This window comes from Giraffa tippelskirchi, chromosome 4 (assembly GCF_054371585.1).
Source record: "Giraffa tippelskirchi isolate mGirTip1 chromosome 4, T2T-mGirTip1v1.2.pri, whole genome shotgun sequence".
NCBI lineage: Eukaryota > Metazoa > Chordata > Mammalia > Artiodactyla > Giraffidae > Giraffa > Giraffa tippelskirchi.
The window spans coordinates 7,455,585-7,472,730 of record NC_137278.1 but is presented as its reverse complement, the minus strand read 5'-3'; the positions used below and the strand labels follow the sequence as shown (position 1 = coordinate 7,472,730).

General features: G+C 38.2%; 1 protein-coding gene across 6 annotated transcripts in view; it reads left to right on the top strand.

The window, feature by feature from the left end:
* The window catches only part of NUP188 (nucleoporin 188), a 45,321-nt gene that overhangs the window by 7,568 nt on the left and 20,607 nt on the right, over positions 1–17,146 (top strand). For 5 of the 6 annotated variants that reach the window (XM_081586847.1, XM_081586846.1, XM_081586845.1 and 2 more), the window contains exons 3-12: positions 448–521; positions 3,310–3,394; positions 3,961–4,041; positions 4,525–4,569; positions 8,345–8,437; positions 8,573–8,692; positions 13,043–13,254; positions 14,292–14,406; positions 15,287–15,487; positions 16,357–16,446. In XM_081586847.1, the coding sequence (XP_081442973.1) occupies positions 448–521; positions 3,310–3,394; positions 3,961–4,041; positions 4,525–4,569; positions 8,345–8,437; positions 8,573–8,692; positions 13,043–13,254; positions 14,292–14,406; positions 15,287–15,487; positions 16,357–16,446 (1,116 nt within the window). Of the gene's footprint in view, positions 1–447; positions 522–3,309; positions 3,395–3,960; positions 4,042–4,524; positions 4,570–8,344; positions 8,438–8,572; positions 8,693–13,042; positions 13,255–14,291; positions 14,447–15,255; positions 15,488–16,356; positions 16,447–17,146 lie in introns of all 6 variants that reach the window. The other variant, XM_081586848.1, reaches the window with a different exon arrangement.

Genomic DNA, 17,146 nt, shown 5'->3' with positions numbered 1-17,146 from the left:
TTACATCTTTTTTAGAGTTGTAACATTTTTTTATATGCCCTCTTCTGATAATTCCACTTCTAAGAATATATCTAAAGGAAAGGAATACTGAAGAAATTTTGGGCACAAGCTCCTTTACCATAGTATTATTCATATGGATAAAGAATTACAGCCAGCTTAAGTATATCTAGTATTAGAAGAATGGTAAATGAATTATGATCTAGTCACTTGATAAAATATTATTCAACCACTAGAAAGGATGTTTATCAAGATTTTCATAATAAGGTTAAATCATTATGTTAGAATGTTAAGCAAAGAAAAGCAGGCTACAGAATTCTATATTCAAAATTATTTCAGCTTTGGTGAAAGATGCATGTTAAAAAGACTCAAAAGGAATATGTTATCCTCAGTGTGACCGTAGAATCTGATTAAAATCGCACTGGTATAATTTCCTTCTTTTTTTTCCAGAATCAGATTGAGGCAGAGCTGAATAAACATTGGCAGCGGCTGTTAGAAGGACTTTCTTACTATAAACCTCCCAGGTATGGCTATTCTGTGGGTCTCATTTGAGTAGTTTCCCTGAGGAACCTGGAATAGACAAAACCATCCTCATGTAGGATTTTATTTTATTTTATTTTTCATTTTAATTGGAGGCTAATTACTTTATAATATTGTACTGGTTTTTGCCATACGTTGACATGAATCAGCCACGGGTGTACATGTGTTCCCCATCCTGAACCCGCCTCCCACCTCCCTCCCCATCCCATCCCTCAGAGTCATCCCAGTGCACCAGCCCTGAGCACCCTGTCTCATGCATCGAACCTGGACTGGCGATCTGTTTCACATATGATAATATACTTCATGTAGGATTTTATGATATTATTGGATTAGTTAGACCAGAGAGAACATAATTTGGTTAACCAGGGAAAAAGAGTACAGCACATTTTTTTCTGTCTGTTGAAGAAAAGGAAAATGCTTCTAGAAATACAGTAATGCCGAATCTATTGTATAACCCTAGTGTTGGGAATGAGGCTTTATTAAATACTCAATTAATACTCCTAATATTTATTTCAGTCCATCATGTTTATGTGAGAAACTGTCAGCACCAAATGCTAGGATATAGCGGTGAGCAAAGAGAATAGCAGCTGACACTTATGTATTGTTTATTGTGTACCAATTACTGCTCTAAGCACTAGACCTATGGTAAGTTATTTAATCCCTACAACAGCCCTTTGAGATAGGTACTATTTTTATTCTTTGTTTGAATATATAGATTTTTTTTTTTTTGCTGGGCAGTAGAAAAGAATAATAAAATATAAAGTGGTTAAAAAGAGAATAAACCTTGTAGGACCAGACTCTCAGTTCAGATCTCATTCTGTTATGCCTCATGGTTCCCAAGCTGCCCTCACTTCCCTTCTATTTCTGAACACCTGTTGATTTTATTACATTTTCGCCTTCCATCTTCATTCTCTTATGTTAGTGAAGAACTTTCTTTTTTCCCTTCCACCATAGTTACATTGAAGTGACTCCTAGATATCATGTTTTTTTATTCATAAATACTTTACTATGTATCTAGGATAGATGAACTTAAAGAAGATAAGCACTATAATCACATTTAGGTATTTTTATCATTATTGTTTCCATTTTACAGATGGGGCAACTGAGACACAAAGAGGTTAAGTAACTTGCCCAAGGTCACACAGCTAGTAAGTGTAGAACCAGGATTCGAACCTGGCAGTCTTACTCCAGTGTCTGTGTTCTTAATCATCATTCTGTGTTGCCTCTTTCAGAACTTGTTGTTTAACTTTATAGTAGCCTTTGTGTTGTGGATTTTCTGTGAAATGTGAGAGTCTCTCTTAAAAAAACAAATCCAACAACAATATGCTTCAGTTCACAGAATGGGCATTTGTGGTATGAGTTTCTTTTTTTAAAGATAAAAGTTCCCTTTGTAGTAACATGAGATTTAAAGTTTTTCTTTTTTTTCCCTTTAAACTGCAGGCTTAATTTGAATTTAACACAGACTTTTAGCCATTAAAGACTTTTTTTTTTTTTTAATGTCCTCTTTCTATTCCAGGATTCAGACCAGGGAATCACATTATATTTAGTTGTCATGTCCCCTTAGCTGTTAGCTGTGATAGTGTATCAATCATGCCTTGATTTTCATGACTTCAAATAGTTTTGAAGAAGACTGGTCAAGTATTTTGTAGTAGAATGCCTTCAATTTGGAACTGTATTATTTATTATTATTATTACTATTATTAGATTGAGGTGGTGGGTTTTTGGAAAGAACACACAGTGGTGAAGTCTCATTCTTACAATATCACGGCAGAGGATACATGGTACCCACATGAAATCACTGGTGATGTTAACCTTGCTCACTTGGGTAAGGTAGCATTTGCCAGATGTCTCCTCTGTAAAGTCTCTTTTCTCTTCCCCTCCTTTATTTATCAGAAGTGAGTCACTTGGTATAGTCTACTTTCAGTGTGGGGGTGTAGTGGAATTAAACTACCTCCTAAAAGGGGTAGCATATATGTGTGTTACTGAACTTCTGTAAGGAAGATTGTTCCCTTCTCCCCCACTTGTTTATATGTATATATTTATTCACTCTTTCGTTTATTTAGATCATCATGGACTCATTCATTTCATATTTTGTTTATACCTGTTTCAACTTTGGCCATGGGACATCCTTTCAGATTTTTGATATGTCCCCATCCTTTTGTTTTCTGAGTATTTTCTTTCTCTTTGGCATTATGAGATGCTCCAGGCTCATCTAGTATTTTCCCCACCCCAGCTCTAGACTCAGCCATTTCTCCAAGGAGTCCTAATACCTTTTATTAGAGAATGATGTTAGAAATAAAGATCTGGGTGCTGGGTGTGTTCGCTGCTACTGGGATGTTGTAGCATCTAGGCCTTCCCAGTGGACATAGCTAGGTAATATATGTATGTATGCTAACAGACCTGGTTTTAAATTTCATGTCAACTTTATTAGCTGTGAGATTTTTGGTAAGTTATTTATTCTTCCTAAGTGTTGGTAATTCCATTTGCAAAATGGAGATAGTAATGTTTGCCTTCCAGGATGGTTCTAAGGATGAAAATAATTAATATCACTAATTATAACTACAAATAATGTAATTATAACTATAGTTTGTAACAAACATATACTATATTTATTACTTAGACATAGTTTTGTGTTATAAAGTCTGTAGAGATGAACTTGTGTGTGTATGTGTTTTATAGGCACCTAAAGAGCAGAGAAAGGTTAAGTATTTTTCTTTAAAACCCCTAGAAAGTCATTGAGAATGAAAAAATGATTCACTGTTCTTTTCATAGTTCAAGTTCAGCTGAAAAAGTGAAAGCTAGTAAAGATGTAGCTTCACCACTGAAGGAACTGGGTTTAAGAATCAGCAAGTTTTTGGTAAGTAAAAATTAGCACTGGCTCAGTTTATTACCTGCAAGGTGGATATGCATGGTTTCATTGTTAGTGATTGTTAGTGAAAATTCAGTTTAATTCAGTTTTAGAGTTAAATAGAACATATTATATTTCAAAAATGCCCAGGCTGCAACTCTTCTTGCTAAAAGCCACAAGTCAAGTTGCCTGACCCTGTTTACTGCACATCATAGAGTCATCTTCAGCATGCTTGTGGTATTCTTCAAGTTGACTAGATTGTATTTAAATACATAGCTGCTTCCTTTTAGTTTTGGAAATCCAGATCATGCCTCCTGCTATATTAATGTGCTTGGTGAATAAGCACAGTTGTTTCTGACATATAAATTTAATTGGCATGTAAATTACACGTCAGTGGCTACAGCTTTTTTCTCCTGTTGAGTTAAAATCATTATGTTTATGAAATCTTTTAAAAGAATTTTTGTTTATTCAAGTTCTGTGTTCATTCCAGAGGACAGAACTTCAGGTTGCTTTGCATGCTCTGTGTGGTTTCTGACCCGAGGTAACTGTTCCTCCCTTATGGCTTCTGTTTGTAGGGTCTTGATGAAGAACAGAGTGTGCATTTACTCCAGTGCTACCTTCAAGAGGATTACAGAGGTACTCGGGACTCACTAAAGGTTTGTAGTTATGTCCAGCTCCCTTCTCCTGCATTTATCCTTTTCCTTGTTGGTTTTAGACACTTCATACAGTTTTGGTACCAGTTCTGTGCAGCAGAGATGGGTGATTAGATGCAGCCATTCTCAGGAAAGACCTTGTAAACTTTAAAGACATATGCTTAAGTTAGAGTCTGTCCTCAGATGTGGAGGGGTTGAAAGGCCAAAGATTAGTGTGTTAATCATAGAATCACAGGGTGTCTGAGTTGAAAAGGACCTGAGACAACGTCTAGCCTTTCCAGCCCCTGATTTTTCATATGAGAAATCTGAGGCTAGAGGAGAGGGACGAGGATTTAAACACAGACTTGGATATACTTAGGTAAAAAACATATCCAGAGATGAATGAGCAGTTTTAATCTTGAAGGATAAGGTGAAGATGCTTACCTTTTTCTTTGTTAATTGATTTTACTCATAAGATGGCTCTTTGACTGCTCTTTCTTCCTTCAGACGGTGCTGCAAGATGAGAGGCAGAGCCAGGCCCTAATCCTGAAGGTCAGTGCTAGTCACCATTTCCATTCTTTGATGTAAAATTGGGCAACAGCTTCCTGACTGAGTTCTCCTGAGCACTGCTGGCTTTGACTTCTTGTTGAGTAAGCATTCATGTCGTAATGAAGAAGCTCATTAATTCATTTGTGAAACGAGAGGCTTTCCACTAGACCCAACTGAAGCCTTTTTCCATACCAGACTCTTCAGCCACTGGGAATGGGAACTGGTCCATGGATATTTTTTCTCCAGGTCTAAATGCAGTAGGACTAATTTGAATTTTTTAATTTATCTCCCCCAACCTCCAAAGTTGTCTTTTCATTTTGTTTGCGATTTTCTTTGCTGTGCAAAAGCTTGTGACTTTGCTTAGGTCCTATTGTTTATTTTTGCTTTTATTTACTTCTGTTGCCTTTGGAGACTGACCTAAGTGTTGAAAACATTGCTATGATTTATGTCAGAGAATGTTTTGCCTTTGTTCTATTCTAGAAGTTGTATGGTATCATGTTTTATATTTAAGTCTTTACGGCATTTTGAGTGTATCTTTATGTGTGGTATGAGGAAGTATTGTAACTTCTAACTTGATTTGTGTGTGACTGTTCAGCTTTCCCAACACCACTTGCTGAAGAGACTGTTTTTTTCATTGTACATTCTTGCCTCCTTTTTTGAAGATTGACTATAGGTGTGTGGGTTTATTTCTAGGCTCTCTATTCTGTTCCATTGATCATATGTCGATTTTTGTCCTAATACCACGCTGTTTGGTTACCGTTGCTTTGCAGTATTTTCTGAAACTTGGGAACGTTATGCCTCCAGTTTTGTTCTTTTTCCTCAGGATTGCTTTGGCAATTCTGGGTCTTTTATGGTTCTGTATTTGTTTTACTTCTGTGAGAAATGTCATGGGTAATTTCATCTGGATTGCATTAAATCTGTAGATTGCTTTGGGTTAGTATTGCTGCTGTTTTAATGGGCTTCCCTGGTCGCTTAGACAGTAAAGAATCCCTTTTAACAATATTAATTCTGCCAGTCCAAGAGCATGGACTATCTTTCCACTTTGAATCATCTTCAGTTTCCTTCATCAGTGTTTCATATTTTATAGTTCTCAGCTTATAAGTTTTTCACCTCTTTGGTAAGGTATGTTCCTAAGTATTTTATTTTTGGGGGGTGATTTTTTATTAATGTTTTAGAAAATTTTACATTGAAGTGTAGTTGATATACAATATTCTGTTAGTTTCAGGTGTACAGCACAGTGATTCAGTTATCAGTTCAGTTCAGTCTCTCAGTCATGTCCGACTCTTTGTGACCCCATGGACTATAGCACGCCAGGCCTCCCTGTCTATCACCAACTCCTGGAGTTTACTCAAGCTCTTGTCCATCGAGTTGGTGATGCCACCCAACCATCTCATCCTCTGTCGTCCCCTTCTCTTCCCACCTTCAGTCTTTCTCAGCATCAGGGTCTTTTCTAGTGAGTCAGTTCTTCTCAAAGTTCTTGGCCAAAGTATTGAGGTTTCAGCTTCAGCATCAGTTCTTCCAAGGAATATTCAGGACTGATATCCTTTAGGATGGACTGGTTGGATCTCCTTGCAGTCCAGGGGACTCTCAAGAGTCTTCTCCAACGCCGCAGTTCAAAAGCATCGATTCTTCGGCGCTCAGCTTTCTTTATGGTCCAATTCTCACATCCATACACAACTACTGGAAAAACCATAGCTTTGACTAGACGGACCTTTGTTGGCAAAGTAATGTTTCTGCTTTTTATTTATTTATATATTTTTTCCCCTCCCGCCCTCCTTCGTTGTCTCAGCTTTTTAATATGCTGTCTAGGTTAGTCATAACTTTTCTTCCAAGGAGTAAGCATCTTTTAATTTCATGGCTGCAGTCACCATCTGCAGTGATCTTGGAGCCCAAAAATAAAGTCAGCCACTGTTTCTACTGTTTCCCCATCTACTTGGCCATGAAGTGATGGGGCCAGATGCCATGATCTTAGTTTTCTGAATGTTGAGCTTTAAGCCAACTTTTTCACTCTCCTCTTTCACTTTCATCAAGAGGCTCTTTAGTAGTTCTTAGCTTTCTGCCATAAGGGTGGTGTCATCTGCATATCTGAGGTTATTGATATTTCTCCCGGCAATCTTGATTCCAGCTTGTGCTTCAACCAGCCCAACGTTTCTCATGATGTACTCTGCATATAAGTTAAATAAGCAGGGTGACAATATACAGCCTTGACGTATTCCTTACCCAATTTGGAACCAGCCTGATGTTCCATGTCCAGTTCTAACTGTTGCTTCCTGACCTGCATACAGATTTCTCAAGAGACAGATAGGTGGTCTGGTATTCCCATCTCTTTCAGAATTTTCCACAGTTTATTGTGATCCACACAGTCAAAGGCTTTGGCATAGTCAATAAAGCAGAAATAGATGTTTTCCTGGAACTCTCTTCCTTTTTCGATGATCCAGTGGATGTTGGCAATTTGATCTCTGGTTCCTCTGCCTTTTGTAAAACCAGCTTGAATATCTGGAGGTTCACGGTTCATGTATTGTTAAAGCCTGACTTGGAGAATTTTGAGCATTACTTTACTAGCGTGTGAAATGAGTGCAATTGTGCGGTACTTTGAGCATTTTTTGGCATTGCCTTTCTTTGGATTGGAATGAAAACTGACCTTTTCCAGTCCTGTGGCCACTGCCGAGTTTTCCAGATTTGCTGGCATATCGAATGCAGCACTTTCACAGCATCATCTTTGAGGATTTGAAATAGCTCAACTGGAATTCCATCATTCCACTAGCTTTGTTTGTAGTGATGCTTCCTAAGGCCCAGTTGACTTCTCATTCCAGGATGTCTGGTTCTAGGTGAGTGATCACACACACATCACACCTTTAATTTTTTGCACTAATCACTGAGGAAGGCTTTCTTATCTCTCCTTGCTATTCAGTTATATGAATACATATATATCCATTCTTTTTCATGTTCTTTTCCCACATAGGTTATTATAGAATATTGAGTAGAGTTCCCTGTGCTATATAGTAGATCCTTGTTGATTATCGAGATGTGGTTTTAAAAGGGTTTTTTTCTTTTACTTTCCCTGCCTGATAATTTCATTGTTAGTGTAAAGAAATGCAATAGATTTCTTATGTCAATCTTGTATCTTGCTACCTTGCTGAATTTGTTATCAGTTCCAGTATTTTTGTGTGGAATCCTTAGGGTTTTCTACATATAGGATCATATCAGATGCATATAATGACAGTTTTACTTCTTCTTTTCCAATTTGGATACCTTTTCTTTTTCTTCTCTGATGGCTGTGGCTAGGACTTTCAATCCTGTGTTGACTAGAAATGGTGAGAGTGGGCATAGGATCTCATTTTAACATGGAATTTGACCATGACTTCTGAAGTAGTTTCCTGTTTAATGAGAACTGAGTACATCAGTTGCAAGCAATTAGGGTATACACTAGTGATGTTTTTATATATGCTTTCATGTATTTGGTCTGTCAGTTTATAGCATTATTTGTTACTTGAATGCTGAGCTAAGAAATCATGCTAGAAAACTTACTTTTATTATTAAATAATTCCTTTTATCTTGTATGACTTTACTTGTATCCTAGTTCAGGAAGATCTTTTGCTTTTTTGGCTTAACAGTGTTTCCATTTCTGTAATTGCTTATGTAGTTCAAGGAATTCTATATACAATTTCTTAGGAACTTCTTTCACATTTTTAAGTGATTTCTTTGTCAGTAAATTTAAAATTGAATATCTTCTATGCAGAGGTGAGTAACTGGTTTTGAATCTTTGGGTTCTTCGCAGATTGCAGATTATTACTATGAAGAAAGAACCTGCATTCTTCGTTGTGTCTTACACCTTCTCACTTACTTCCAAGATGAAAGACACCCCTATAGGGTAAGCCTATTTAGTCCTCTTGGTTCTCTTTACCCTGTAAAATTTAGTCCTTTCTAATAATTTATTCATATTTCTGTTCATTTGAATATTTACTTTTTATTAAAGATGCAAGTTACTCTTTTGAATTTTTTTAAGGTTGAATATGCCGACTGTGTAGATAAATTGGAAAAGGAGCTAGTTACAAAATATAGACAGCAGTTTGAAGAGCTTTATAAAACTGAAGCACCAACATGGGAGACACATGGAAACCTCATGGTATGTGGTTACTGGGCCCTCCTGTAACTCTGGAGAGTTGTGTGTGTTTGCTTATAGAGCTCCAGGTTAAATTATTTACTTACTAACTTAAAACATTTATAGATTATCACTCTTCAGAAAAGTTTAAGCATGTCATATGAATCAAAACATTGACTTTAACTATGGCACTTAATTTGGACTTTTCCTCTTGACTTTGTCAATCCAATTAGTTTATTTTTTTTCTTACCTGAAATATTCTCTTAATGGTTAATGAAACTCTCAACCCAAGATTTCATCTTCTTTATTATCCTCATCTGTTAAGTGTATGACATTAAGTCTAATTCAGTTCAGTTCAGTCGCTCACTCGTGTCCGACTCCTTGCAACCCCGTGAACCACAGCATATCAGGCCTCCCTGTCCATCACCAGCTCCTTGAGTCCACCCAAACCCATGTCCATTGAGTCGGCGATGCCATCCAGCCATCTCATCCTCTGTCCTCCCCTTCTGCTCCTGCCCTCAATCTTTCCCAGCATCAGGGTCTTTTCCAGTGAGTCAGCTCTTTGCATCAGGTGGCCAAAGTATTGGAGTTCTCACATCCATACATGACTACTGGAAAAACCATAGCCTTGACTAGATGGACCTTTGTTGGCAAAGTAATGTCTCTGCTTTTTAATATGCTGTCTAGGTTGGTCATAACTTTCCTTCCAAGGAGTAAGCGTCTTTTAATTTCATGGCTGCAGTCACCATCTGCAGTGATTTTGGAGCCCAGAAAAATAAAGTCAGCCACTGTTTCCACTGTTTTTCCATCTATTTTCCAAGAAGTGATGGGACCAGAGGCCATGATCTTAGTTCTCTGAATGTTGAGCTTTAAGCCAACTTTTTCATTCTCCCCTTTCACTTTCATCAAGAGGCTCTTTAGTTCTTCTTCACTTTGTGCCATAAGGGTGGTGTCATCTGCATATCTGAGGTTATTGATATTTTTCCCGGCAATCTTGATTCCAGCTTGTGCTTCCTCCAGCCCAACGTTTCTCATGATGTACTCTGCATATAAGTTAAATAAGCAGGGTGACAGTATACAGCCTTGACATACTCCTTTTCCTGTTTGGTACCAGTCTGTTGCTCCATGTCCAGTTCTAACTATTGCTTCCTGACCTGCATACAGGTTTCTCAAGAGACAGATAGGTGGTCTGGTATTCCCATCTCTTTCAATATTTTCCACAGTTCATTGTGATCCACACAGTCAAAGGCTTTGGCATAGTCAATAAAGCAGAAATAGATGTTTTTCTGGAATTCTCTTGCTTTTTCGATGATCCAGCGGATGTTGGCAATTTGATCTCTGGTTCCTCTGCCTTTTCTAAAACCAGCTTGAACACCTGGAAGTTCATGGTTCACATATTGCTGAAGCCTGACTTGGAGAATTTTAAGCATTACTTTACTAGCGTGTGAAATGAGTGCAATTGTGCGGTAGTTTGAGCCTTCTTTGGCATTGCCTTTCTTTGGATTGGAATGAAAACTGACCTTTTCCAATCCTTTGGCCACTGCTGAGTTTTCCAAATTTGCTGGCATGTTGAGTGCAGCACTTTCACAGCGTCATCTTTCAGGATTTGAAATAGCTCAACTGGAATTCCATCACCTCCACTAGCTTTGTTTGCAGTGATGCCTCCTAAGGCCCACTTGACTTCACATTCCAGGATGTCTGACTCTAGGTGAGTGATCACACCATCGTGATTCTCTGTGTCATTAAGAACTTTTTTGTACAATTCTTCTGTGTATTCTTGCCACCTCTTCTTAATATCTTCTGCTCCTGTTAGGTCCCTACCATTTCTGTCCTTTATTGAGCCCATCTTTGTATGAAATGTTCCCTTGGTATCTCTAATTTTCTTGAAAAGATCTCTAGTCTTTCCCATTCTATTGTTTTCTTCTATTTCTTTGCATTGATCACTGAGGAAGGCTTTCTTATCTCTCCTTGCTATTCTTTGGAACTCTGCATTCAAATGGGTATATCTTTCCTTTTCTCCTTTGCTTTTCACTTCCCGTCTTTTCACAGCTATTTGTCAGGCCCCCTCAGATAGCCATTTTGCTTTTTTGCATTTCTTTTTCTTGGGGATGGTTTTAATTCCTATCTCCTGTACAGTGTCATGAACCTCCATCCATAGTTCATCAGGCATTCTGTCTATCAGATCTAGTCCTTTAAATCTATTTCTCACTTCTACTGTATAGTCATAAGGGATTTGATTTAGGTCATACCTGAATGGTCTAGTGGTTTTCTCCACTTTCTTCAATTTCAGTTTGAATTTGGCAATAAGGAGTTCATGATCTGATCCACAGTCAGCTCCCAGTCTTGTTTTTGCTGACTGTATAGAGCTTCTCCATCTTTGGCTGGAAAGAATATAATCAATCTGATTTTGGTGTCGACCACCTGGTGATGTCCACGTGTAGAGTCTTCTCTTGTGTTGTTGGAAGAGGGTGTTTGTTATGACGAGTGCGTTCTTTTGGCAGAATTCTATTAGCCTTTGCCCTGCTTCATTCTGTACTCCAAGGCCAAATTGGCCTGTTGCTCCAGGTGTTTCTTGACTTCCTACTTTTGCATTACAGTCCCCTATAATGAAAAGGACATCTTTCTTGGGTGTTTGTTCTAGAAGGTCGTAGGTCTTTATAGAACTGTTCAAGTTCAGCTTCTTCAGCATTACTGGTCGGGGCATAGACTTGGATTACCGTGATATTGAATGGTTTGCCTTGGAAATGAACAGAGAAACCAATCTGCATTTATAGATTTATAAATTAGAATATAATCTTTTATGTTTTGAAAACAGTACATGTTTATTAAAACAATTCAGCCAAAATATAGACAGGAAGTATTTAAAATATTTAATTGAAGAAAAGGGCTCACTTATAGAACAAAAGCACAAATTTCTCAGGAATAAGCTTATGACAATCCAGAATCTAAGCGAAGAGAACTTTAAAATGCTAAAAGGAATATCATAACCAAATAACCAAATGGAAAGACGTGGTGCACTCTTGAAAATGAAAGCTCAGCAGAGTGTCAGATCTTATTTTAACTTATAAATTTAGTGTGATTCTAGAAAAAGTACTAACAGGTATTTGCTATTTATTTTGGAACTAGACAGATGGTTCTAAAATTTATTTGAAAAATAAGTAACAGTAGCCAGGAAATTTTTGAGAAAGGAAGATTAATTTTATTATAAATAAGACTAAAATAATTTAAAGATGGCATTGGTACATAAGTAAATAGACTGAAGACTAGCACATAGTAAGTAGAGCGTCTAGTATGGACCAAATGCTGATAGGGAATTAGTGTATGGTAAAGGTGACATTTTGAATTAATGGGGAATTAATTATTAATTAATAAGTTATTCAGGTCAGTAGTGTTGGAACTACTGGGTAACCATCTGGAGAAAAATCGACTATATCTCTTTCTCTCATTCCTTCTACCAGAGAAAAATCAGAGAGAGATCAATGATTTTAATTTTAAAAATTCAACCATAGAAGTACTAGAAGAAACGTGGGAGGTGATTTTGTTTTTATTTTTGGGGAGTGGAGAAGACTTTTAAAAGTAAAACTCAAAAGCTATTAAAAGATAAGCTCAGCAACATCAGATCAAAAACTTTTACAAGGCAAAACACCAAAAATAGTGCTGTAAGTAAAGTCAGAAGACAAACTCATAGCACAAAGGGTTCTTAAAATAGAAAGAATGCCTAGAAATCAATAAGCAAAACTGAAGAGAAAAACGGGCAAATGATATGAACATATATAAACACTCACATCCAAGGGTTGGGATAATGGGCACTTACATTTTACTGTTTGGATTCGTGTATTTTTTAATGGAAAACATTGTGATAATATCTAAAACTTGAAAAGCATGTATTTCTTGACCTAGTAGTTTCACTTTGAGTTTATTCCATAAATGCATTCACACTTACATGAAGAAAGGGCTAGTCTGTAGCATCTCCCAGCTTTATTCAGGTATAATTTGCATCCAGTAAAATGCACTCATTTTGAGTTTTGGCAGTTGTATATAGTTATATGCAGTAACCACCTTCGTGATCAATATACAGAACATTTCTGTCCACCTAGGAAGTTTGCAGTTAGTCTGTGACACCTGGCCCCCAGCAGCCACTAGTCTGAATGAGTGAAAGTGTGTGGCATATTACTGGCAGGAAAGACAAATACCTCCATCAGTGGTTGCCTCTGGGGATAGATTTGGATACCTGGGCAACAGAAATTGTAGGGACGAGACTTTTTTAAATCTTATTTTTATATATGTATTACCTAATAAAAATAACTTGAAGGATTCAAATGTGTTTAAAATCTGACTTCACCTCTCTCCCACTTTTCTTCATTGGTCTTGCAGACTGAGCGCCAGGTGTCTCGCTGGTTTGTTCAGTGCCTTCGGGAGCAGTCCATGCTGCTAGAAATTATTTTCCTGTATTATGCATACTTCGAGATGGCACCTAGTGACCTATTGGTGTTAACCAAGATGTTTAAAGAGCAAGGATTTGGTAGTAGGCAGACTAATAGGCACCTGGTAGATGAGACCATGGATCCTTTTGTGGATCGGATTGGGTAAGTGTGAATGAACTGAGGTCTTAGAACTTATTCAGTATTTAGAGCATTGATATTAGAGTGGTCTTGTGAATGGGTGAGGGGAGGGGCTAGATATATTTTTCACTTAATGGCTGTGGAAATAGATGAGTGTATGACCACGTTCCAGGTCATTCAGGGAGTGAAGACTTGGATTGAGAGGGATATCTTTTCTCAAAATAGATATCGCATTCTATTCTATTACTTACTGTTTTCATCTAAGGGTACATCCTTTCGTTCTGCGAAAAATCCATTGAGCAATGTATAGACCAAGCACTGTTCAAGTACTAAGAAAACAGTGATAAATAGGGCAGGTGTGTTCTCTGCCCTCTTTGAGGTCATAGTGTATATAGACTTTTAAATTTTATGGAAATGGATATATCCATATTTTGAGCCCATTTCCTCTATGAACAAAAATATACATTTGACCAGTGAGACAGTTGATCTGGGCTAGATATAATTGTTTGCTGTAGAAACCTGTAGTACTGGATCTGTGCTTTGGCGGGCAGAAGCCACATGAGACTATCAAGCATTTAAAATATGGCTGGTGGACTTCCCTGGTGGGGCAGTGGTTAGGACTCTATGCTCCCACTGCAGGGGGCACAGGTTTGATCCCTGGTCAGGGAACTAAGATCCTGCTGCACAATGCTGCCAAAAATAAATAAAATTTAAAGATAAAAATTAAAACTAAAATAATACAAAATAAGGCTGGTCATGGGAATGCGCTGGTGGTCCAGTGGTTAGGGTTCCGCACTCAAACTGCTGAGGACCTGGGTGCAATCTCTGACTGGCCAGCTAAAATTCTGCAAACCATGTGGTGCAGCCAAAAAGTAAAATATGTATGGTCAAATTGAGATGAGCTGGAAGTGTAAAATACCTACTGAATTTAGAAGTCTTGAATATGAAAAAAGAATGTAAAATAACTGAATGTTTGTGATGAAGTGTCTTCCATTTTACCTTATTCTCCATTGAGGTTCAGAGTAGCATGTATGACACCATGATACTGTTTTTCTTTCCAGCTACTTCAGTGCCCTTATCCTGGTGGAAGGCATGGATATTGAATCCTTGCATAAGTGTGCTTTGGATGACAGACGAGAACTGCACCAGTTTGCCCAGGATGGACTTATCTGTCAGGTGAACTTGAAACAGCCTCTTTTTTTTTCAGACTGTTTATGTAGTTAGTAATAAGCTTTTAACCACTCAACTATATTGCGACGTAAAATTTTCCTTATTGTGGAATTTGTGGTTCTGCACTGTTGAGTTAATTAAGGGGCTTCCCTGGTGGTCCAGTGACTAAAATTCCCAAGCACCCAAGGCAAAGGGACCCGGGTTCACTCCCTGGTCAGCGAACTGCACCTGAGTCAACTGAATGTCCCACATGCTGCAACTAAAAATACCACATGCCACAGTGAAGATGCAAGGTCCTGTGTGCTGCAGTCAAGTCCTGGCGTGGTCAAATATGTAATAAATACATGTTTTTTTAAAAAAGCAGTTCATTGGATTTGGAAGAAATCTGAGATTTATTAATTATTTGCACAGAGGTGATAGTTCAATCTGTGAGAATGAGTAGAGTCCCTCAGGGAGATGATAGAAGGACAAAAGGGGCCCAAGGACAGAACCTTGGGTATTGTCTGTGCTTATGCAGCATGTGAAAGAAGAGGAACAGGGAAGAACATGGAGATAGGATGGTCAGAAAGACAGAAAATGAGAGATCTGAGAAAGTTCTGGAAGGATCAGGGTCATTTTTCTTGGAGTCTCCCATTTGAACATATATTTTATCATCTTAAATTGACACAACTTAAAATCAAGAGAGAAAATTGCGGGTAAAGGAAGAGTAATTGAGGGGTCTTATTAATGAAGTGGCCGGGGGCTTGGGGAGAGTAAAAATGTTAGAATGGGAGAGAGGGGCCACTGTAGATAGATGGAAGACTTATTAAGCATGGTGAAAGATCCTCTGTGAGGGTCTTGACCCTTTGTGTTAAGTGACACGGATGTTGTATCTTTTTTTTATTAGGATATGGACCGTTTGATGTTGACCTTTGGGGACATTCCGCATCATGCCCCAGTGCTATTGGCATGGGCCCTCCTCCGTCACACCCTGAATCCAGAAGAGACAAGCAGTGTGGTCCGGAAGATAGGGGGGACAGCCATCCAACTGAACGTCTTTCAGTACTTGACCCGACTGCTCCGCTCGCTGGCCAGTGGGGGAAATGACGTGAGCGTGCGAGCGGGCAGAGAGCAGGGTGGATGCTCGTTGATGAATCATTATTATAGTAATAATGATTGTCAGTGACGGGGATAACGATGATAATTTTGTAACCTTTATAGAGCCTTTACTGTGGTAGACATTGTTCTCAGCACTTTCTGCACAGGATCTTGTTTCATCCTCACAACACTTCGGTGTATTGGGAATTGTTACCCTGTTTTACATGTTAGGAAATTGAAACTGAGAAGGGATGGTGTTTGCCCCCAGGAACAATGAATTGGCAGTTGGTGGGTCCCGCTTGAACCTACTCTGTCTGACCCTTTGCCATTGTGTTATGCTGTGCCGCTAAATATCTCTTACAACTTTGGTCATAGTGACTGGATAAATCTTTTGAGAGGGCTTATTCATTCAACTGTAACGGGATGAATTAGAAATTCTCTTTGAGTCTTGTGTTGGGGCTTAGTTTGAGCGGCATGGTTTAATCAGCTTGTTTTGACATCCTGAATGAAACCTTAGCCAACTTGTTGGCACTGGTTGATTTATCTCAGTGACAGTTGAGGCAGCTGCTTCATTCATACCAGCACATAGAGACTCTATCCTTTTTGTAGGCTGGAGGTGGTTTTCTTCCGTATGAAAACTTTGATCGTTTTGAAAAGGGTTCCCTTTTGATGTTCTTGACTGTGTTGTAATGTGTGTAGCTCCTGCTTTCTCCTTTCTTCCTTTGTCTTCCTGATTTTGGGACTAAATTAGGAAAATTGTGAAGCCTCAGGTTCTCTTCCCATTTGTTTAGAGAGGCTGCATTAATGTGATGAGATTATGCCGAACCTAGAGAAGAGTGTTGTTGCTCAGAATCACCCCTGACTCCTTTGTTGTCACAGTGTACCACCAGTACTGCGTGCATGTGTGTCTATGGACTCCTTTCCTTTGTCCTGACCTCACTGGAGCTGCACACCCTGGGGAATCAGCAGGTCAGTGTCTGGCTTTCATGAGACTGTCTGCACTGCCCAGCTTGCAGTCTTCTTCCTAAAATACTCCTTTGGAGCTGATACAACACAGACCCATTCACTTCAAGCATAATTTGCTATTTATTGCTGTTTTTCACTTACTGTATTATAAAATGGTGCATATTAATGAATAAAAAGTGAGAAAGTGCTGATAAAAAGAAAAAACTATAAGCTCACCACACAGGATAACCTATGTTAACATTTTGATATATTCCCTTCCAAATGTAAAAATATAATAGTTCTTTAGAAATGTAATCACAAATTATATACCGTTCTACAACCTAACTTTTTACTCTGTAGTGCATTTGCCCCAAACATCCGTGGATGCTAATAAATATTCTTGTGCAGTATTTTTAAAAAATGAAATATTTTAAAGATATACTGAAGGAGACAGATTTGTATAATGAACCCTCATGATCCATCACCAGCTTCCAAATTATCAATACACAGCTGATTATAATCATTTCTGCCCCTTCCCCCCTTGGTTACTTTTTTTAAGGAGGATAAATACTTTACAATATTATGGTTTCTGCCACACAGCAGCATGAGTCAGCCATAGGTATACATATATCCCTTCCCTCTTGAACCTCCCTCCCACCTCCTTGGTTATTTTGTAGCGAATCCCAGACAGTATTTACTTAATACGAATATTTTAGTAAAGCTT